This window comes from Leopardus geoffroyi, chromosome A1, assembly GCF_018350155.1.
Source record: "Leopardus geoffroyi isolate Oge1 chromosome A1, O.geoffroyi_Oge1_pat1.0, whole genome shotgun sequence".
NCBI classification, from domain to species: domain Eukaryota; kingdom Metazoa; phylum Chordata; class Mammalia; order Carnivora; family Felidae; genus Leopardus; species Leopardus geoffroyi.
In genome coordinates, this window is record NC_059326.1 from 36,553,075 (window position 1) to 36,577,583 (window position 24,509).

The 24,509-nt window shown below is 35.5% G+C and overlaps 1 protein-coding gene across 6 annotated transcripts in view; it reads left to right on the top strand.

Annotated features, from left to right (window-relative positions):
* The window catches only part of TDRD3 (tudor domain containing 3), a 162,051-nt gene that overhangs the window by 70,195 nt on the left and 67,347 nt on the right, over positions 1–24,509 (top strand). For all 6 annotated transcript variants that reach the window (XM_045478475.1, XM_045478466.1, XM_045478488.1 and 3 more), the window contains 4 exons: positions 7,932–8,092; positions 12,807–12,948; positions 19,179–19,250; positions 21,783–21,932. In XM_045478475.1, the coding sequence (XP_045334431.1) occupies positions 7,932–8,092; positions 12,807–12,948; positions 19,179–19,250; positions 21,783–21,932 (525 nt within the window). The remainder of the gene's footprint in view (positions 1–7,931; positions 8,093–12,806; positions 12,949–19,178; positions 19,251–21,782; positions 21,933–24,509) is intronic.

The window sequence follows — 24,509 nt, forward strand, 5'->3', positions numbered from 1 at the left end:
GTCTCTGGGGTAACAGCGGCAGAAGTGCTGAGGTAAGCGTCCAGGGCGGGTGAGACTGAAGGGACGAGGCATGTAGGGTGATGCTTGCAATGTGCAGGGTCCAGCTCCTTAACAGCTCCTAAACGCCGATTATCAGCTTGTCTTCCCAGTTTAGAGTTCAGTGACATCTAGTTGGTACTTGAAATCAGTCACTGGCAAATGCCACCAACACTAAGGCTTCTCATCTCCCCCCCAACCCGTCCCAGAACTGTTTTACTGACACACCCCTGCCCCCAGACCAGTTCTGTGGTTTGACTGTGAGTGGTTTTTTCCGCTGGGTAGGCGGCAGACCTAGTTCTTTCATTCTCCTGACATTTCTGTGGACTACGCACTGTCTTAATTTCAGAATATCATGTACATTATTTAACTATTTTAAGGTAATATTTGATATGTACAAACATATATGTTTTAAAGCTTAATAATGATGTGAGTACCTGTGAAGCCTCAGCCTGATATAGGAGCTAGAACATTAAAGTGCCACCCTGCCTACTTTATGTGCCTGGCGCTTCCTCCCTCCCACATCAAGAAATGGAGTTCAGTTTTACGTGACTTTTAAAAATATTCCTAAACAATATGTGGTTTTGTTTTTAGGCTTTATAAAATGATAACATATTGTCTGCTTTCATCATTCAGTGTTGTATTTCTAATAGGTGTCCGTGTTGCACATGGCTATTATTCATTTGTTTTCTCTTCTGTGTAACATAAACTGTGTAAATATACCTCAGTTTACTTATTCATTCTTCTATTAATGGATATTTAGGTGCTTTTCTTCTTCTTTTGATAATAGATGAACTACTTCTAGGAACAAATTTATATATTTTTCCTGATGCATGTATGTGAGTTTCTTTGGGGAACATAACCAGGGATTGAATTATTATGTGCTAGAGCTAAGCAAATGTTTGACTTTATAAGATTATGCCAAATAATTTTTCAGAACGGTTGTGCCAGATTTATCTTAATTTCAGTAGTGTATGGGAGATACCATTAATCTGCATCATTTGTGACTCTTGAAATTATCAATTTTTTTCTAATCTTGTGATTTTAAAATATGTTATTCTCCCTTAGGCTATTCTTTCCCTGCCCACGCCTACCCCCGTATAAACTTGAGAATCAAATGATCAAGTTTCTTAAAGTATGTTGGGGTTTTGATTGAAATTGAATTGCCCTTGCAGATGAGCTTTTAAAGACAGTTGACATCTTTATGGTATTATATTACCAGTGAAGGGTTTATAAGTTGCCTCTGTCAAGAGAAGAAAAAAGCCCTGATCTGTAGCATTTGCTATTTTTTGTAGCAAACATGTTACTATCATGGCTGGTTATAAGCTACACCATGAAACCATTGATGCCGGAATTGGGAAGAAATGTGCATCAAAGGCTCTTGTAAACTGGGACAAGCTGCCTCTAGCACATTCCTAGATGTATCTCTTCACTTACTTAGCTTCTCCATAGTTTTATAATTTATTAAAAGTATACAGGTCTTGTATCATTTGTAAGCTTTATTCCTGGAGTATTTTATTTTTATTGGTATAAAGTGGTTTTTTTTAAAGATTACTTTTTTTCTCTTTGATAATTGTACACTGACTTTAAATTCTGCTACCTTGTACTTAATGTTCTTAATACTATATCTCTCTCTATTTTTTTGTTTTCTTTATAAATTTGCCTTTTGTTGACATTTCACATGAGTGGAATCACACCACTCGTACTCTCTTGTACCTGGCTTCTTTCACTTAATATGTTTTTGAGGTTAATGTGTCAATAGTTTGTTCCTGTTTATTGCTGAATAGTATCCCATTGTATGGATAGACCACTTTTATTCTTTTCATTCACAAATTGATGCACATTTAGATTGCTATGCATAGTTTTATTTTTTCACTGCTAATGAAAGTATATTGATGTTTATATTATTTTTTCTTAAATCATTGATTTGAATCTTTACTCTCTGCTTCTTGATCAGTCTTGCTAAGTAGTAGTTTCATTAGTTTTTGCTAACCTTGTATTTTTGTTTGCTATTTCATTAGTTTCTCTTTATTATCTTCTTCTACCTTGGTAGAGCTCATTCTGTTGTTCTTTTTCATAGCTTGTTAGTTTAGCTCACTTTCTTCTCTCTTTTCTAATGTAAGCTATTAATTTTTTCTCCCCTCACTGCCTTAACTACATCCCAGAGGTTTTATACGTGTTATTTTCATAATCATTCAGTTCTAAACATTTTTCAGTTTATATTAAGATATATTCTTTGCCTGTTTTAATCATAAAATATTATCATTTGTCTTTTTTTTTAAGTTTATTTATTTATTTTGAGAGGGGGATGGGAGGAGGGGCAGAGAGAGGAGAGAGAGAATCCTAAGCAGACTCCACACTGTCAACGTGGAGCCCAGTGCAGGGCTGAATCATACAAACCCTGAAATCATGACCTGAGCCAAAATCAAGAGTTAGATGCTTAATCAATGGAGCCATCCAGGAGTCCTTGTCTTTCTTTTTGTTACTGATTTCTCATTTAGTTATATTGTGATCAGAGAACTTGAACTGAGAGCTATATTTGAAATTTCCTAGAGGCTTATATTATAGCTTGATATGTATTTGTGAATATTGTATGTTTGCTTGAGAAGAATGTTTATTCCCTAGTTGTTAGGTTCACAACTCTGTGTAAATTTTCTAGACAGGCTTATTATTTTATAGTCTGTTTTTGATTAATTCCAAATTCTCCAGGCCTTAGAAACTTAAATTTGTTTCTTTATTATTATTATTTTTTTATGATTCTCATGCTTTGTGGCTTGTTTCTTTGTGAGTCTCTTGATATTTTCTTGTGACTTCATGTTTCTTGATCTTTTTATATGGGAATCCTGGGCACCTGAATCAGCAGTGCTTTCTTCTAGAAGGGACATGTGGAGCTAGTGGGGGTACTACTAATTTACAGTGAGTTGAGGTTTTGGCTAAGGTTAATTTTGCTACGTTTTCACTAGCCTGGAGTTGAGGCTCTCTCAGCTGCAATGCCATTACTACCAGAAGCAAACATAGATATTCTCTGGAGGAAAATGCCCTCCAAATTGAAACTTACCATACATGCCTGAATGGATGGTGTGAGGAATGTTCTAAAATTTCTAACATTATAAAAAGTTGTCTTTCACTATAGTTTCTTGAGTCTGATATTATCCTTATAATGGTACCGAGTGTGACAAATAATACTTTTATCCCCTGTGCTCTTTTCCTGCCCTACCCTTGTGTTTATTAAAATAAATTTTGTTGAAATGGTATTAAGATATTAATGATTTTAAGGCAAAGAAGTAGGTTAAGAAAGAGAGCATCATAAATGCTATTTAAAGCCTGTCCTTCAGGCTTTTAAAGAAGGTAAAGCAGAACCACTATTTCTTCTTTCAAGGCAGCTTTCTGGAATAATTTGCCCAGTTGCTTGGACCCTAAGGTAGAGATGTGAGTAGTCTAGCCAAAAACTTCTCTAGATAAAAGTGAAGGGGGGAAAAAAATGACCCCTAGAAAATCTTATTGAAACTTTGGAAGTAGTGATAAAAAATGAAATGAATTATGATTTTAAGTACTTAAAAGGACTCTGGAGGATGGAACTGTCTTTATTCTGTTAATTTTAACTCACTTTGCAATAATGCGATGCTAACGTTGTTAGGTTTTGATGGAGCAAATTTATTTCTCAAGGAAATTGATAAGATTATAAAAAGAAATGGCTACCAGATATTTCACAGTAAGTAAAATAAACTGTCCAAACTTAAATGGTTTCTAGAGTCCTAAAAAAATTACAGTTTCAGCAGTTTTTCCAGGTGTGATCAGACTGTAGATAACTCGTTCCATGTCATCCAGCCTTTAGAGAGACTGATAAACAAGAGTGCTATTGACTATGATCAGTAAACTGATGGAGTCATTTAAATCTGGTATTCCGTATCAGTTTAAATGACTGGTCAGGAGTTCAGATTACAGAGGTGTCCATCTTTTTAGAAAGAGAAAGGAATGAAGCCTGGGTGAACTTTTGGGGGCCTCAGATAATATTTCTGGCAGATACTTGATATCATTTATTATGATTAGAAATCTTTACCTAGAGAGACAATGATGAATTCTTTTTACCTATTTAAACTTTTCACAGTCATTTCTTTTACTTGTTCCTTATTACTTAGGCAAAAGAGAAAACCGGATATTAAAGGAATCTTGGGCAAAGATTAATCTTTGTTTTTTATTACTTTCATTTAAAATTTATATATTTTTTTTTCTTTTTTCGCTTTAGAGTTGCCCTTGACACTAGTTGGACACAGATTCTGAGGCTAAATCTCATTCAGTTTTGTGGATGCCTTTAGATGATTTCAGTTTCAGGGTTTAAAGTTAGGATTTATAAACTTAGAACTATATATAGCATTTTATTCTCCTATTTGTGTTTTATTTAGATCCCATACTTCTGTATTTTGTCTGCTACAGAGTATAGTAAACTGAATATTGTGAACATAATAATGAAAAAGAATCTTTATCTGCTGGCTTCCTTATAGAATCTTTCTGAATTATGTAATCACTGATATTAAGGCTTGATGATTCACATTGAGAAGTGATTATCACAAGACTGTATAATTTAGGAGATTCTAAGAGGAGTCTGATAAATAGTACCTCCTTTTCCACTTAGCTTTTGAATCAATCGAGAAGTAAAGAGTGAGAGATGTGGGTCAAAATATCAACTTTATAATTGATAAAAATTACTTCGAAAGTTGTGGTTTTAGTGGAAGACCCGAATGGGCCTATTAACTGAACCACAAACCAGGAGGACTTAAATACTCCTTTATGATAGTGCCAATCCAGTGAAGATGCTGAGTAAATACTTCCCACCTCCGGACTCCTAACTAGATCCCAAGAAAAAGAAAGTTGACGATGAGCCCAGTATATACAGTATCTTCTTCCCGGTCAGATAAGTCAGTCATTCCATTAGGGGTGTATTAGTTTTCTAAGGTTCCTATAAAAATTACCACAAACCTGGTGACCTGAAACACAGACATGTATTCTCTCATGGTTCTGTTGGCCAGAAGTCTAAAATCAGAGTGTCAGCAACTTTGGTTCCTTTGGAAGCTCCAAGGGAAAATCTGTTTCATGCCTCTCTCCTAGCTACTGGTAGCTGTGGGCAGTCTTTGGCATTCCTTGCCTTATAGATGTGAACCTCCAGTTTTTCCTTCCATCTCCACATGGCCTTTACACCGCGCATCTTTCTGTGTGTATTTATACTGTGTGTATTTATACTGTGTGTTTATTTCCTCTTATCTTGTGAGGACACTCATCACTGGATTTCCAGCCCATCCTAATTCTGGATGGTCTGATCTTTAAATTTTTTTTTTTAATGTTTATTTATTTTTGAGAGAGAAAGAGCACGAGTGGGGGAGGGGCAGAGAGAGAGGGAGACACACAATCCAAAGCAGGCTCCTCGTTCTGAGCTGTCAGTACAGAGCCTGACATGGGGCTCGAACTCACGAACCGTGACATCATGACCTGAGCCGAAGTCGGACACTTAACCGACTGAGACACCCAGGCACCCCTGGATGGTCTCATCTTTAGATCCTGACCTCAGTTATGCTTGCAAAGGCCTTTTTCCCAAATAAGGTTACATTTACAGGTTCTGGTAGATTTATGTTTTGGAGGGGCCACTATTCAACCCACTGAAAGGGCCAGAGAGGCCAGGAATTGGAGTAATTAAATAAGTAAACTTGGGGCGCCTGGGTGGCTCAGTCGGTTAAACATCCAACTTGGGGTCAGGTCGTAATCTCATGGCTCATGCGTTTGAGCTGGGTGTCGGGCTCTTTGCTGACAGTTCAGAGCCTGAGGCTCACTTCTGATTCTGTGTCTCCGGCTCTCACTGCCCTTCCCACTCATGTTCTGTCTCTCTCTCTCTCAAAAATAAACAAACATAAAATTTTTTTTACAAATAAGTAAGCTTGTTGCTTGCTAGGAAATATTAGGAGTTGGGGACAGGTGTTAATTCCGATTATTCCCCAGCTTTTTGTTCCCATGGTCAGCTAGGATGTATGAGATCAACAAAATGGTCATTTTCCCACCCAATTTTTGTGTCATTGGCATTATCTTCAATTTTTGTTTCTTTGGTGGAATCTTAAAGCTACTTGTCTGTTTTGTGAGTATTAGAGGTTAAAAGCGAGCAATATAAGCTATATATCCATTTAACTGCATACAAATAAGAGGCAGTTTATTACAACACATTGAAAACAAACAAAATAAGCAAAGGTGTTCTCTCAACCCTCATGGGATGTAGAACTGCCCAGTTCCATAAAGATGCATTGTGATCTGTATGTCATATGGACTGAGTCAGGGTGCCCTTGTCAGGCTGGATAAAAAATACTAGGAAAGTTCCATTTCTTTCTTACTAAGAATTATATAGAAGCAAATGTTTTACTCTCACAGTTCAATGGATATGCTCTCCCTTGGATGCATAAGTCTCACTTTGGAACACCTAAATCTAAATCATCTCTGATCGTCCAACAGAACTTTTTGTAGTGATATGGATACTTTATATCTGTGTTGTCCATGTATAGAACATTTGAAATATGGCTAATGTGACTCAAGAATTAATTTTAAATTTCTTTTAATTTTCATTAATTTAAATATAAATTTAAATAGCTGCATGTGGTTGGTGGACCATATTGGACAGCACAAGCTACATATATGTCAATGTCTAAGCAAAAAATACTGAGAGTAGTAAAATAAAGAGAATGATAAACGTTATAATAACAGTAATCTGCCTATGGCTTAATTTAAATGTCCTTATTTTAATGGCATTAACAAAGCAGAAGAAAAAGTTCATCCTGAATTAGCAGCTTATCTGTACTTGTTAAGGGTTTTGGACTTGTTTTAACTTGGAATTTTTTATAACTGAAAATTGGATGAAATTTTAGTCTCTTGTCTCTAATTATATTCTTTAGGACTAAATTTATATCAAAATTATTCCTCTGTAGGCAAAATACTGGTAAATATGAAGCAGAAATTTGTTAACTTGGGACATGCTTACTTGAGAAATTAAGTGTAAATGTCAATCATTTCACATTTTCTTTGCAGAAAATATAAATTAAATTAATGTGCACAGAAAGATTTTACTTAAAAGACTATGTAACAAAAAAGTAGCCTTTTTTTCCATTTGTAGGTATGATACTGCTTGATGGTATAATATTTTATAATGTGGAAAATAACACTTTATGGTAAAGTTATTTTTCAGGCATGTAAACAGATTTTACCATCATTTCCCAATTATTTCATAAGTATTTTATTATATAAAATTTTCAATAGCAGTTAGTCGATCAGTTTTATTTTTGTGTTTGAAATGTGGCCAGGCATTAGATTTAAATATACTTTAAAAGGTAATGCAAAAATAAGTCAGGTATAGCCTACACTTCTTGAACTTTATATGGTTTAAATTTTGGAATGTTGTATTCTTCATTAATGCCAGAAGAGGGTGTACTTTAAACCTGATGTTTTTAAACAGTAAACATTCCTTCCAACTGGTGCTGTAAAGTCATGTCCCTTAAAAAATTACCAAGTGCTTTAATTTCAGATTGTCCCTTAATGTACATGGGAGGAGATGGGGGGAGGTGTATGTGAATAATTTAGAGCACATAACACTAAAAACACCTATTAACACTAAACACCTTTAATCCAGAAACACAACTTTGTTTTCCTAAAGTGTTCTCATTACTTTCCGAAAATGAATTCAGAATTAGTGAATTCAGGAGACCCTTCTGAAGGGTCTCCCCCAAACTCTGATGTATGTAATATAGTTTCACTTTTGACCTTATTTAACTGAAATTATTATAAATGATAAAGGAAAAGAGAAACACAATAAATGAAAAACAAAGCCATGGCTAGAAAGTGATATTTATTCCTTTGTGTTTTGACAGCTTGAAGGTCCATGTGTTTTGCAAATTCAAAAAATTCGCAATGTTTCTGCACCAAAGGACAACGAGGAATCTCAGGCTGCACCAAGAATGCTGCGTTTGCAGATGACTGATGGTCATATAAGTTGCACCGCTGTTGAATTTAGTTTTATGTCCAAAATAAGGTGAAACTTTATTTTGTATATTTCTCACAGTGTTTGAAGGTGCTATTCAAAATGGATTTTGTTTTACAAATTTTGGAAAGAAGAAATGAACTCTTAAGTTCATGTTACAATTTTTCAGAAGATATTAACGAGTGTTTGTATTTCTGCTTTATCTGTATAGGAAAATAGGAATGGATTTACTTCCTCCTTCCTTAAATGTTAATTATAAAAACAAATTAAGTTGTTTTTGTATGGAGAGTTTTTTTCAGTAAATTTTAGGTCATTCAAAAATCTCTAAGAATGAACAGAATTTCTTTGAACGTATTACTGCTTCTTCTTTGACAGCTGTGTCCATCACCCTAGAAAAGTTTTATAGATGAATGAACTTTCTTAGGAAATGATTGAAGCTAGAGAGATGTGCCACTCCACTATCTGAGAGGAGAAGGAACTTCATAAGGAACAATTTTCCAAATCCCTCTTTTGGCTATTTTTATGAGAAGTTTTTATTTTTATTTTTTTTATTTTTATTATTTTTATTTTTTTTTATTTTTTTTTTTTCAACGTTTATTTATTTTTGGGACAGAGAGAAACAGAGCATGAACGGGGGAGGGGCAGAGAGAGAGGGAGACACAGAATCGGAAACAGGCTCCAGGCTCTGAGCCATCAGCCCAGAGCCCGACGCGGGGCTCGAACTCACGGACCGCGAGATCGTGACCTGGCTGAAGTCGGACGCTTAACCGACTGCGCCACCCAGGCGCCCCGTTTTTATTTTTATTTGAATAAAGTTGATGTATAACATTGTGTAAGTTTAATTGTACAGCATGTTACTTTGATACACTTGTATATTATGATTGCTAACATAACAGAATTTATTACAATACATAATTATAGTATAATACTATTGTCTGTGTTCATTATACTGTGTATCAGATTTCTGTGGCTTATATACTACTCATTACAAGTTTGTGCCCTTAAATACCATTAATCTTATCCCTCTCTGCCATTCCCTGGTGGCCACTATTTTATTCTCTTCTTACAGGTATAACTTATTTGGGTTCTACATGTAAACGATACACAGTCTTTCTCTGTCTGAATTATCTTGCTTAGCATAATATGTCCAAGGTCCATTCATGTTGTTGCAAATAGAAGAATATTCTCCTTTCTCATGCTGAATAATATTCCATTGTGTATATGTACCACATCTTTATTATCCATTCATTTTAGTTGTTTCCAGATTGTGGATAATGTTGCAATAGACATGGGAGTACATATTTGTAGTCGAAATCCTGTTTTCATTCCCTTCGGGTGTATACCCAAAGGTGGGATGGCTGGATTGTATGGTAGATCTAATTTAATTTTTGAGGAATCTCCATATTGTTTTCCATAGTGGTTGGACCAATTTACATTTCTACCAACAATGTATAAAAGTTCGCTTTTCACCACATCCTCGCTAACATCTGTTGTCTTTTGTGTTCTTGATGATAACCATTCTAAAAAGTGTGAGGTGATACCTCTTTGTGGTTTTGATTGGCATTTCCCTGATGAATAGTAATGTTGAGCATGTTTTACATGACTATTGGTCATTTTGATGTCCTCTTTGGAAAAATGTCTGTTCTTCTCATTTTTTAACCAGATTGTTTTTTATTATGTTGACAGAATTCTTCATATATTTTGGATATTAACCCCTCATCCAATATATAGTTTGCAAAAATTATCTCCGATTCTGTATGTTGTCTTTTCATTTTGTTGTTTTTTTGCTGTGTAGAAGCTTTTGAGTTATCAAACCCATTTGTTGATTTTTGCTTTTGTTTTTCTGCTTTGGGTGTCCTCTCCAAAAAAATCATTGCCAAGACCATTACTGATAAGCTTCTTCCTTGCGTTTTCTTCTAGGAGCTTTATGGTAGCAGGTTTCATGTTTAAGTCTTTGGTGCATTTCGAGTTAATTTTTGTGAGGGTTGGGAGTTGGGAGTCCAGTTTCACTGTTCTGCTCATGTTTCTATGAAAGGCTTTTAGAGTCATACTTGTTGGAATGGATAAAAGCACTGAGAAGGACTTTATCTTCAGTGTCCCCATTAGTTCACTTTGAGCAATTTTATGAGGTGGCAGTTTTCATTGGGCATTTACTATGTCATTTTATATGCTCATGTTTGCTGTTCTGGGTCTTGTGAGCTTTTTCACTTAATGTAAACTCCTAGACCATACTCCTCTCCTAAATGAGTGGAGGTACAAAGGTAAAAAAAAAAAAAAAAAAAGTTTAGATTTTGCCTCCAGTAGCTCCTCTGCTAAAGAGGTAGGCACATAGGCAGGCAAGTTATAATAAGTATATATCAACTGAAAGGTAGGAGTATAGAAATTTAACACTACTTGGGGGAGCCAGAAATGAGACTTAAAATATGAATAGGTGTTTTGAGAGAGGTGAGAGGGGGAATAGCACATGTACAGACATGGTGTCCTGAAAACAAATGAGTGAAAAGTTCCATTTGGAAGAACTTACATGATTTGAGATGGTAGTATGTAGGCAGAAATGTGATAGGTGGAGGCCTTCTATGCCATGCTCATTAATTTCTCTTCTTTTTCCCCCCCCTTCAATCTGTATCTGCCTCTGGTAAAGGAAGTTCCTTCCTTAGAAGATACATGTTTGTCTGAAATATTGATTTTCATATATAAATTGGGTTTTATTGATTTTGTGATTACGTTGTCATTTTGAAGAGTAGGAGGGTTCCTGTTTCTCTGGAGAAAGACAGCCTCTCTTCTTTTGACAAATGCAGTCAGACTCCCTACAAGGGAGTTCACAGATGACTCAGGAAGACTTGCCATGTAATGGCTCCTTCTCTGATTTTACTGCTGTGTATTTCTCTGAGGTAAATGAAGACACAAGATTATCCAGAGAGAAGGGTCCCTTATGTTGCCCTCTGTCTTTTGTTGAATTTATTGCAGTTTGGCAATTGAAAATAAATACTACCACTTGCTCATTGACCCATCATTGAAGTAGTATGTCTACTTTTGTGGCTGTAAAAGCAACAGTCTTCAGAACTGTTCTTACATGTGAACATTTGAAGACATTTTTCAAAGTAAGTGTGGTTAGTGGTTACCTCAAAAAAAGGAGAATAACTCACTAGAGAAGGTACACTGGGATCTGGTACCGACTAGGTTCCTCCAGTGGACATTGCATTTCTCTGGGGTGCTTTTTTTTTGCTTTTTTTTTTTTTTTTTTTTTCCAATTTTTTTTATCCTACCTCCTGAATGGCTTGAACTTTTAAACACCTGCTTCTCACTGTTTTTGTTTTTTATCTTGTTTTGCTTTTTTAAAAATTGCATTGAAAAGAGAGTAAAAGCACTTTGGGGCGCCAATAAAAATAGTAATTAAACCAAAATGTACTCTCTGAATAAGAGTTACTTAGGGCCTTAAAGGTGATGTAGTAAAAATTATATTAAAATTTTAGCACCTATTTATCCTTTTTGGGACTAGAGCTATCATTTAATGTGGTGAATGGGACTTTTTATCATTTATCCTAATGAAATTGTAAGTCCATCTTCAAATAATTTGACAGTTTTTCCCTCTTAACCTATTAAGGAAAGTTTAAGAAAGGTACAGTCATTTTATACAAAAATTAGTTTATCATTTGTTTTAAAATTAGCTTTTAGTTTTAAATTATTGTACCACAACTTAAATGTCCCTGTAATTTGCATCCGGTTGTTTTTTAAGTTCTTACGTAGTTTTTTTTCTGCTAATTTATGTTTCTACATTTTCATTACATTTTCTAATTTTACCAATTTGTAACAAATTATTGGCTAAAAATGGTTTTGAAAATAAGTGGTTTTTGGTTTTTTTTAATGTTTATTTTTGAGAGAGACAAAGAGACAGAGCACGAGCAGGGAAGGTGCAGAGAAAGAGAGGGAGACACAGAATCCAAAGCAGGCTCCAGGCCCTGAGCTGTCAGCACAGAGCCCAGTGAACTGTGAGATCATGACCTGAGCCAAAGTCAGATGCTTAACCGACTGAGCCACCCAGGCACCCTGAAAAATAAGTTTTATGTAAATGATATAATTCAGTAATTATAGTAGTTTCTTTAAAGAGTACAGCACCCTGTACTTAGAACTTTGTTTTTAATCCCTAAATGATGATACAGAATTATGAAAATCTGGATCTGTCGTTCACCTGAAGTTGGGAAAAACGTCTTCACTTAGTGTCACTGTATTCGGTTATGCTGATAAATATTGTCTTTAGTTTACTATACTTACTACCACAGAAGTCTCTACTTAAGGGTTAGGTTAGGCAAGGCTATTCATGACTCTTTGTTCTGTAAGTTACTGGGATGACAGAGTGACAGAGCTTGGGATCCTCAGAATAATTTTTATCAGATAATATCTTACTCTGTATAGGATCTTTGAGGCTTTGAAAACAGACATATTGCATTCCTTCTTGTTAATAGCTGTTCTAACAACCATCTTTCTTCAAAACAGACCAATGATATCAACACTTTCACTGATTTTGCTGTTGCATCTATCAGCACATGGTGAATATCCTGAACTTTAAAAAATGTGAACAATGTTAAGCCATTTCGGTATGGTTTTCTGATTCATCCTAAGTGCTTGAGACTATGTAGCCAGTCTCCTGAAAAAAAGTTTCTCTATGAGTGTGTTTTGAAGAACTTGACCAGGTTCAGGACTGAATTCCAGTTTGGGGAAGGAGCGCCAATGTATTTTAACTCTTTTTCTTTTTTCCTTGATTTAGCCTGAACACACCACCTGGAACTAAAGTGAAGCTCTCAGGCATCGTGGATATAAAAAATGGATTCCTGCTATTGAATGACTCAAACACCACAGTTCTTGGTGGTGAAGTAGAACACCTTATTGAGAAGTGGGAGTTACAGAGAGTAAGTGTAAACTAAGAAAAATGGCTAGAACTTTAAAAAACTCTACTCTTTTTAATGTATTCTGGGTTTTAAGATCTTCCCACAGTAAAAAGTAAAATTAGTCTTTTGTGTCAGAGTTGAATAGAACGGAAAACAGTGATCTTTACAGAAAACTACCTTTGATTGGCATAGTTTGTCTTCAGTAGATGTCATTTTTCGGTATTTGCTACATTTTATTACATATTTTTAAAAGTAATTCTTTACTGACAAGTTTTCAAAATTCCCAAGATACCTGTTATAAACTATGTGTAATGTATTTGTGTGTAATTCTGCAAAAACCAAATATTTGTGAATATATATGAATATAACGTATGTCTATTTGTTTCAGCTACAAACGCATATGTACAACTGAAAACAAGTTGTTTGTATAGAGTGTCGCAATAACGGAGAGATTCTTACTGTATTTGTTTTCCTAGGCACATTAGTTGGTGTTTTTCCCATTTATGTTAACGATATCTTCATCCTTCTAGTCATAGGTTATCTAAGGGTTGTGTCTCTAGTTTGCTTCCAGCAACCAATTCTGTTGATCCACTGCTGTCAGATCTTCTATCCTTCCCTTTGCTCTCCAGTTCCATCGCTTTTGCAATAGTTTGTCTTTTTATTTTCAGTTTATTTCTTAATTTTTAGAATATTCACAACTTGATTATTTTAGTTTACATCTTTTGCATCTCACACCTGGACTACTGCAGTAGCCTTTTCAATGGTATCTCCACATATCCTTCCTCCATCTTCTAATTTATTTTATTTACTTCTGCAAGACTATTTTCCTTCAGTATCACTCAGAACATGTCATACCCTGCTTTTATTTCAAATGTCTTAATTTGGCATTCAAGGCTATTTATAGTCTAGCCCTAGTTTCAGTTTACCTTTTTAACTTCCTATATTATTTTACATGGATTTTATTCTAACCAAATGGAACCACTTACTCTTTCTTTGCTTCTCTATGCTTTCCTTAGTTATACTTTCGGGGGTAAAATTTTTTTCCACATTTATATCATTCATCTTGTTCTCTTTCTCCTGATCCCTGAATGGCCAAATTGTCCCATGCTTTTAGACCCAGATCAAATGCTTGCTTCTTTGCCAAGTGAAGTAGTTGGTCCTTTATTGAATTCTTGGAACGTTTTATTTGTGTTAAGTATATTACTTTTTACCTTGCACTAGAATTATGTTTACTTATCTCCTTTAATAGATTATAAGCTTCTTGAGGTCAGAATTGTTTGTGCCTTTGTTTAATTCCATGAATATTTGTTGAGCAGTCTGTAGATACTGTGCTGGACCCTTGCATCAGGAAACCATGTAATCCTCCTAACAGTCTTATAAGGGAGTATTATGTCCATATAGATCAGGAAATGCACTTAAAGAACTGTTAAATAATTTATTTTATGATTACAGATCTAATAGGTGACAGATCTGAGCCTCCTCTAACACAGAAGCTCAGGATGTGTACATGCAAAAACATTATAACAAATGATTGTGGAATGAATGAATTATAAAGCACATAAATATAATTACTCTTTGATCTAAAATTGATGTTCTTGTGCTGCCCCAAATCTTGCCTGTTACCTGGAATGAGCCAAGGAACCTAGTAACATTTGAAGATTTTCCTATTTTATGATACATTATTCTTTTCTATCTTCTTGCTTTGAAAGTGCCTCTGTTTGGGAGGTAAATAGATAAAGAAATTTAGGCACATATTTTATTCCTTAGTACTAATTACTTACGATACTAATGTGCTACCTTTAGGTCTGCTGTACTATGCAGTGTAAGATAATGTTCCCTACCTGCGTTGTTTAATTAAAATGTTACAAAAGCAGAAGTGGCTTGATAGTTTTACATAATAGCCAAGATTATGAACCTTGAATTTCCCAGAGAAATCCCACCCATTTCATGTAACTCTTTCCTTTCACAAGTTGATAAATTATATTTTTATTATTAGACATTTTTTAGAATGTGGTAAGATGCCATTAAGTCAGACCAACATCTTACATTATTTTCCTAATGCCAGCCAAAACTACTTCACTAACTGTAAAATCAATTAAACATTCCTAGAAACTTCCCCACTCCTAAAACACCCCCCCACACACACACAAAGATTATTAGTAGTTTGATAGTTATCTTTGTAATATTTTATTATATTATGTTTACACTTTGTTTCCTGAAAACTGTGTTAATATTTCTTTTTAGGGGGCAATAAAAATTTATATTAAAAAGTGTTTAAAACATCTTGCAATGATTATAGTTCTCTTGATTTATAGTTGTTGCTGCTGTTTTAATTTGGTAACCATAGCCATGTAGAAACCATGGAGAGTTTAATTACTGAAGCATCTGGCAGGTGGTACACATAGAAATCAGATGTACGCATAGAAACCGTAGACCATAAAGTTAATTTTCAAAAAGGGCCCTAACCATTTTGTAAAATAAATGGGTTAAGGGGACATGGGCAGTATTTAAACTATGTGCATGTTTTGTAGCTATAACAAATTGTAATAGACAAGTGAAGAGAAGAAGAAAAACTCAAACCTCAAAATGTTTTGTACATTTGGCAAAGACCAGTTCTAGAGAGTTCTGTGCCAGATGTAATTTGCAAAGTAATGTAGTTTCTGTAACATTTTAGTGCCCCCCAGCCTGTTGCCATGACAGATCTGGGTTTGTTTGTTTTTTCTTTGTGTGTGTGTGTTTAGCAATGTATACATAACATAAAATTTACCATTTTAACCATTTTAAATGTAAAATTCAGTGGCATTAAGTACCTTTATATTGTTAAACAACCATTACATCATCCATCTCTAGAATTTTTATCTTCCCAAACTTAAACTCTGTACCCATAAAACAACTTCCCATCCCCCTATACCCACCTACAGTCTCTGGTAATCGCCATTCTACTTTCTGTCTCTATGAATTCAACTACTCTAGGTACTTCATATAAGTGAAATCCTGTGATATTTGTCCTTTAGTGTCTGGTGTATTTTACTTAGCATAATGTCTTCAGGGTTCATCCATGTTGTAGCATGTATCAGAATTGCTGGACTTTTTTAGGCTGAGTACTATTCCATTGTATATTCCATATACACGCACACACGCACATACAGCATTTCAGTGTTTTCCTCATTCATCCATTGATGGACATTAGGGTTGTTCCTACCTTTTGGCTAATTGTGAACAGTTCTGTTATGAACAAGGTTGGACAAATATCTGTTCAGGTTTCTGCTTTCAGCTCTTTTGGACATACAACCAGAGTAGAATTGTTGAGACATATGGCAGGTAATTCTATGTTTAATTTTTTGAGTAACTGCCATATTTTTTTCTACAGTAATTGCACCATTTTATATTCCCACCAGCAATGCACAAGGGATCTAATTTCTCCACATCCTCGCCAATCCTTGGTATTTCATTTTTTATAATAACCATTCTAATAGGTGTGAAGTGGAATCTCATTGTGGCTTTGATTTGCATTTCCCTATGCTTAGTGATATTTAGTGCCTTCCATAGGCCATTTCTATGTCTTCTTTGGAGAAACATTTATGTCCTTTGTCCATTTTTTAACTGGTTTATTTAGCTTTTGTCCTATTCTTGATATTTTCTGGGTATCCGTTCTTTGAGATGTATGAAATACAAATATTATTTCACATTCTGTGGGTTGTCCTTTTACTCTATTGATAGTATCCTTTGATGCACAAAAGGTTTTAATTTAGATGAAGTTTGATTTCATGTTTTTTTTCTTTTGTTGCTTGTGCTTTTGATGTCATATCCAGGAAATCATTACCAAATCCAGTGTCCTGAAACTTTGCTTCTGTCTTTTTTTCTAAGAGTTTTATGGGTTTAAATTTAAGTATTTGATCCATTTTAAATTAATGTTTGTATATGATACAAGTTAAGGGTCCAACTTCATTGTTTTGCCTATGGATATCCAGTTTTCCCAGCACTATTTCTCTCTTTCCCCAATGAACGGTCTTGTCCACACTCTTCAAAAATGATTTGACCACATATGCAAGCAAGGGTTTATTTCTGGGCTCTTTATTCTTTTGTTCCCTATGTCTGTCTTCATGCCAGTACCACTCTGTTTCGATTATAGTAAGTTGTAGTAAGTTGTATAACTGAGAAACATGAGGACTTTTCAGGATAGTTATGGTATTCAGGGTCCCTTGAGATTCCATATGAATTGTAGGATGAATTTTTCTGTATCTGCAAAAAATTTCTTGTGATTTTGATAGGAATTGTATTGAATCTTAATAATATTGATATCTTAATAATATTAATTCTTTCAATCCTTGACCATGGGATATCTTTGCATTTATTGATATCATCTTTAATTTCTTTTAGCAGTCTTTTATAGTTTTCAGCGTACAAGTCTCTTAAGTTTATCTCCCAAGTGTTTTATTCTTTTTGATGCTATTGTAAAGGGAAGCTTACAATCTACAGTGGTTTTTTGCTCAGTCTAGTTCTCAGCAATGACTTTAGGGAATTCATATGCTGGTTTCTGGAGCCTCTTTTCTCCACATGTCCCTCTTTTACAAAACTCTGCCCCAGCACTTCCAGTTGCTTCAGCCTGCCTGAAGTTGATTCTCTCAGGTTGGCTCTCTGCGCTGACTGAATCATGCCTCTGAGCAGAAATGCAGAGCTCATCTGGTTCGATTTTGTTTATTTCTCTTTCTTTCAGGGACTATAGTCCTGCACTACTTGTTGTCCTATGTCTTAAAACAGTTTTTTCTTACAAGTTGTCCAGATTCCTGCTTGTTTGTAGAGGGAGGTGAAGTCTGACTTCTGTACATTCATGAGGATGAGAAGTATCAACCCTGTAATATGTTTTAAATTATATAATCTGTATTGACAGATGGCATTATTAGCAGTTTGTGTGAGTTTTTAAAGGAAGTTACAGTATAAATTGAAATGATTGATGCTTGAATATCTTGATTATTCAAGATAGGTCTTTCCTATCTGAGGAAAGACCCCTAGATAATTGAATACGCTGCTGGTTTTTAAAAAGTAGGTTAACATCTTATGTACAGCTTGTAAAGAAATATGACAGTCCTATAAAGTTTATATTATTCTTTGCTTAATCAGCTGAATAGTCTTGTTCAGACCCTGCCTCTCAAGGACTCAGTCTCACAAGACTACTTCCCCACTTCAGATGCCAGTTGCAAATAGCGGGTCCCTGGGTTACCCACATGTCAGTACGTTGTGGGTACAAATTGGTGGTTCCTGTGACCTCCTGCTTGGGTTTGATAATTTGCTATAATGGCTCACAAAAATCAGGGGAACACTTTACTTACTATTAACAGGTTTACTATAAATTTAGGATATTGTAAAAGACGCAAATGAACACCCAAATGAAGCTACAAGATGTAGAAGAGTCCTGAACACAGGAGCCTCCGTCCCTGTGGAATTTTGTGTGTTCTACCCTTCCAGCACATGGATGTGTTCACCAAACTGGAAGCTCTCAGAACCCTGTTGTATAGGGGGTTTCATGGAGGCTCATTATATAGGCATGATTGACTAAACCACTGAACATTGGCGACTAACTCATTCTCCAACCTTCCAATCATATTATTGGTGCCTCTGGCAGCCAGCCCCCATCCTGGAGCTATTCAGGGGCCCATCAATAGTCACCTCATTAGCATAAACTCAGGTATCCTCAAAGAAGCTTATTATGAATAACAGAAGATGCTCCTCTGACCCCAATCACTCAGGAAATTCCAAAAGTTTTAGGAGCTCTGTTCCAAGAACTGGGGAAGAAGCCCAAATATATATATTTTTATTACATTGCAGTATCTCAAATATTTGCTAGTAGATTTTATGTATAAAAATTTATTTTGAAGATAATTTTCTGGTAATATTTGTCGGATTATAGTTTTAGTGCGCTTTTAAAATTTTTGTTACCATTGTTTGTTGTCTTGAATTAACTCCTTGTTGAAGAGGGTATTTTTTTACTGTGTTTTCTTTTTACGGGAGCAGGTTGGTAAGTACTTCTGAAAATTCTGTGTGAATGTGTAGTTTAGTATGGGAGATGAGGAGAGAACCTTTGCCTAATTATTGCCTAATTACACAAAATGTTTTTATGTAGTTTAAAATTATTTATACAAGGCTTTTTTTTTTTTTTTTTCCTATTCTATATAAGAATCTACTAACATAAGTGGATTCCTGGGACATTGTAAATGGTATAATTTCTGTCTTATGACTCACTCTTCTCACAGAGCTTGTCAAAACACAATAGAAGTAATATTGGAACTGAAGGTGGACCACCTCCTTTTGTGCCTTTTGGACAGGTAATGACTTCCATGTTGGCAGATGAATTTAATCAGCAAAAAAGTGTTTTTCATTTGTATTCAAGCTGTGTTTAGTTTTGTGTGGAACTATTCATTTAGAGGTCATGGAGTTATGTAGAAATCTATTAAATACAGAAATTTAATAATTGTGGTTTTTTTCTTTAACTAAATTGTTGGTGTAGATTCTTTTCTCAAGAGCTGTTAACCAAAAGATTGAAGCAGTTAAGAGGCATACTTGAAGAGCAACTTATAACTAATTAAGATAGCCTGGTGGTAGAGGCTTTGTTTTTTTGTTCTTGTTGTTGTTTTTTGTTTTTTTTGAGAGAGTGAGAGAGAAATTCAAAAGTAAGACAGATTTGTTTTGGTAGACACAAAAGAGGGAGAGGAAAAAATGAAAATGTCAACAGAGAGATGAGACATAAAGGTGCGAACCCAGAGACAGGGAAGGGCATCACTGCACTTTAGTGGGGTTTCTGTCCCAGTTGTTCTTTCCTGGATTCTAATCTTCGGCCTTGATCCAAATTACCTGTCTCAATCAAGAACTTAATTTTATTTCCATTTGATATTTTTCTTTTTAACCACAGCAGCCCTGATCCTTCTCTTACAGAAGCTAAAAGTTTCCTCCTCACTATTTTTCAACCCACCCTCTGCAGAATGTTACAGTGAGGTAACTCCTTAGCTGCCTGGAGTCTTGGGCCTTCCTGATTTTACTCAGCATTCCACTGTTATTCACAACAGTCTCCTGCAGCCTTTTCCTGTTTTATCCCTGATGAGTCTGAGATTCATCCCTGTGGCAGCTTGCTCTTTGCTTCATAATGGCACCAACATTTAGCTGTTGGTAATCTGCCTTGCGTTTGCTCTTCATTTGCTTCATTCCACCCAGATAAATGGGTGGAATCTGTTGACTGGCATCCTTTTGAAACACATTTTTGTAAGGTCAACTCAAAATTGAATTAAAGTCATTCTCTCATCATGGCTATTTTGAAAATAATTTAAAAATATGTTGACTCTACTGTGCTTTGGAGCAAGGCACAGTCAAGATGAGAGGAGGCGTGATGCCCTGTGATCTGATCCATGTTGCTGATATTCTCTCTCCCACCAATGCCACAAAAACCTTCAGAATGCAAACAGAGTGTAAACAGTCGAATGATTTCTATTTTAATAATATAAATACATGTTTGCAAGAATTTGCTTTCCTCTTAAACATTTTGGTGATAATATTTCTTTTATGAATTACTCAGAGAAACGTAATTTTGAGAGAGAGCACAGGGAAGAGGCAAAGAGGGAGGGAGAGAATCACAAGCAGGCTCCACACTATCAGCTCAGAAGCCCATGTGGGGCTCAATCCTACGAATCATGGGATCATGACCTGAGCTGAAATCAAGAGTCAGACAGACACTTAACCAACTGAACCACCCAGGCACCCCTTATGGTTTTTTAAATTAGGAATATATTGAAAGGTATAGTTTCACTAATATTTCTTATCAAGTCCATTCTAAAATATTCTTGTTCAGTTTATCTTAGCCTTGTACATGGGTTAAAGATAGATAATGCTGGATGTGTGCCAATAGCAACAAGATATATTAATATTGCTGAAAACCTGAATTTGTACAACACATTTGTGTGAGTGTATGTTTTTCTTTTTTTATTAGTGAGTTGAGAAAAGGCTCATTTTATAGGGTTTTTACTGCTAGGATTGGAAGGGAGAACAGAATTCAGGGCTTATTTTTAAGCAGTGTTGGCTTTTTAAAATTATCCTAAGAAATTAAAAATCAAAAACTTTGGGGGCAGTTGGGTGGCTCAGTCAGTTAAGTGTCCAACTTCGGCTCAGGTCATGATCTCGCGGTTCGTGAGTTCGATCCCCGCATCAGGCTCTGTGCTGACAGCTCAGAGCCTGGAGCCTGCTTTGGATTCTGTGTCTCCCTCTCTCTCTACCCCTCCCCCACTCTCATTCTGTCTCTCTCTCTTTCTCTCTCTCTCAAAAATAAACATTAAAAAAATTTTTTTTTTTTAAAAATCAAAAACTTTGTAGCCTGATTGAGAGAGCAGTTATGTTTTTAGTTTTTAGTTTGTAAGTTCAGAGACAGCTCTTTATATTTAAAATAACCATACTATACTACTTAACCATCATATGCATATTGTGTCATAATATGGAAATCAAACTCTTAATAAAAAACTGAACTTGTCTCTTCTTGTACAGTAGTATAGACTGTTTGAAGTTTAAAATTATTTCAAGTTATTATCCTAAAATGCTACATAAATCTCTTGGTTCATTGTGTGTCTTAAATATGTGCCCTATTTTAGATGGCCATTATGTAGCTTTACATTTTATTTACCAGTTACATTTATTTACAAGTGACTTTAATCAATTCTCTACCTTTATTTTTAAATCTATGGGAAAGAATTAAACTTTTATGAGCTCTCAGTTGTTAAAGCAACACAAACCTTTCTTTTGAGGTGTTACTTTCTTATGAAAAACTTGGATCTCTTTCGGAACTACTGAAGTGTTTTATTTTTCTCTATTATTACCAGAAGTGCACGTCTCATGTCCAAGTGGATAGTAGAGAACTTGATCGAAGAAAGACATTGCAAGTCACAATGCCTGTCAAACCTACAAATGACAATGATGAATTTGAAAAACAAAGGACTGCTGCTATTGCGGAAGTTGCAAAGAGCAAAGAAGTAAGAAACTAGATCTTTATAAACTCTTATTCTTTGTCATTATGTTCTATTTAAGTCACTCAGAATCATTATTGTCTTTCCATATAAGGTAACTAATTCAACAAACTTTCAACATTCTTCTTGCATATTTCAACAGTAGAAATGCCCTGGGCCTTTATGGAGCCTTCAGCTCACACATTTTGCTCACAAGTTCTTGCTAGCAAACCACTCTTCTTTCCTCCCTTTTCCTTTCCTTCTTAATAGAGTAACAACGAAACACAACACTTTTCATGATGGCAGAGGATTTTCTGTTGTTAGTTGGGCTAGATACCACCTGTGAGGAATGCAAGTAAAGATAGATCAGAAGAGGGGCGCCTGGGGGGCTCAGTGGGTTAAGCATCTGACTTTGACTCAGGTCATGATCTCACGGTTCGCAGGTTCAAGCCCCGTGTCGGGGCTCTGCGCTGCAGCTCAGAGCCTGGAGCCTGCTTCAGATTCTGTGTCTCCCTCTCTCTCTCCCTCCCCTGCTCATGTGCATGCATGAGTTTCTTACTTCTCTCTCTCTCAAAAATAAATAAACATTTAAAAAAAAAAGATTGATCAGAGGATAAATCATGGCTTAGTATTAACATTTTTGTTAGTTTTCATTCTTCAATCTACTTAGTAAAAAATAATTTTTTTCTTTGGATCCTGTACATTTATGCCCGCCCCCACCCCACCCCCCACACACAATCCATCATGTTCTATTAACAGCCAAATGGTTTTCTTTTAATTATTTAAAATTTCTTGCTTATTTGAAATAGGTGTTTTCTCTAGTTAGTTATTCATTTTAGACTTTGAGAAGAAATTTAAGTTCATGAATTAGTTGCTTAGACAGACTCCTTCTCTTAACCAGTGAGATTAGAATACTTTCCTTTATTTAAAACCAGTAATAAAGCTTAGCTAACAACTGCTTTCCTATTTAAATTTGAAGTATAGGTAAGAGACTTATTGAATTTTGATTGTTCTTCCTGCAGTGTCTTTCCGTCATCAGTCTGATCCAAGAGCACAAGCTCTGGAGTCAGGCAGCCTGGAAGTGTATCCTGCTGACAGCCTTCAATAAGTTACTTAGCTTTTCTTACCTGATTTTTCTTCATCTTTGCAAAGGGGATAATAACGGCACCCACTTCATATGGTTGCTGTTAGAATTAAACTGATAATCTTTAAAACATTTACAACGCTGCATGTGGCACAGTTCAAATTTTCCTTCACTGAAAGCTCTCCGTAAATATGACTATTGCCATTCCTTAGTGTCTTTTACGTTCTAAGGTACATGCTTTTAAAAATCGTTTTTCATGCTTCTGAAATTAATGCATTTTGCATAGTTTACATAAAATATATTTCTTTTTTCCTAAAAGGCTGTTAAAATTTGCAATTTAAAAAGAGTATATGGGATATATATCAATTTCTTAATGATTATAGGAAAGTTGTTCTTTTGATGTACATTTTTCTCACACAAACTTTCCTTCCAAAACTTTGATGCAGGGTATGGCTATTTTCTAGAATATAGTTAAACTGTAATATGCTTCATTTTTTAAAGCCATAATTGATCACATTGTATTTTGTATAAATATTTGATAAATAAAGAATCCTAGCTTTCCAAAGCAAACTTAAAACTACTCAGTTTATATATGAGAGAACTGATGGTGGTTCAAAACTACCTGAACTTGCCCAGTGTTACCCAATGGCAAATTTAGGACTAAACCTATGTGTATTATAGATTATCCTTATATCTATAGATCTGTCTCTATAGGTAAGTACACACACACACACACACACACACACACAAGACACACAAGCACAGATTTGTATTTAATCTAAATGCCTGAACAATGGAGCACCTGGGTGGCTCAGTCAGTTAAGCATCTGACTCTTGACTTTGGCTCAGGTCATGATCTCACAGTTTGTGAGTTTGAGTCCAACATCGGCCTCTGTGCTGACAGCACAGAGCCTGCTTGAGATTCTCTCTCTCTCTGTCTCTCTTCTCTCCCCCCACTTGCTCTTGTGCTCTCTCTCTCAAAATAAATAAATAAACTTAAATAAATGTCTGAACAGCAAAATCATAAGAGCGCAATTGTTTTAGAATGATGTTTTATGATCATCCATTCAAACAATTATGTGGATTTGGTGGAATTTAGTGCACATGATCAAGCCATGATTTTCATATATTTTTTCCGTTATTTGTTTATTCAGCAATCTTATGAAAATCTGTATGCGAAGAAGTGTTCTAAATGCTTAGATTAAGAGTCCCTGGGTGGCTCAGGTGGTTAAGCATCTGACTGTTGATCTCAGCTCAGGTCATGATCTCTTGATTCGTGAAGTCAAGCCCCACATCAGGCTGATAGTGCAGAGCCTGTTTGGGATTCTCGCTCTCTGCCCCTCCCCTGCTCATACTCTTTCTTTCTGGATCTCTTTCTCAAAATAAATCAATGAACTTTTAAAAATGTAAAAACTAGGGGCACCTGAGTGGCTCAGTCGGCTAAGCACCGACTTCAGCTGAGGTCATGATCTCGTAGTTCATGAGTACAAGCCCCTCGTTGGGCTCTGTGCTGACAGTTC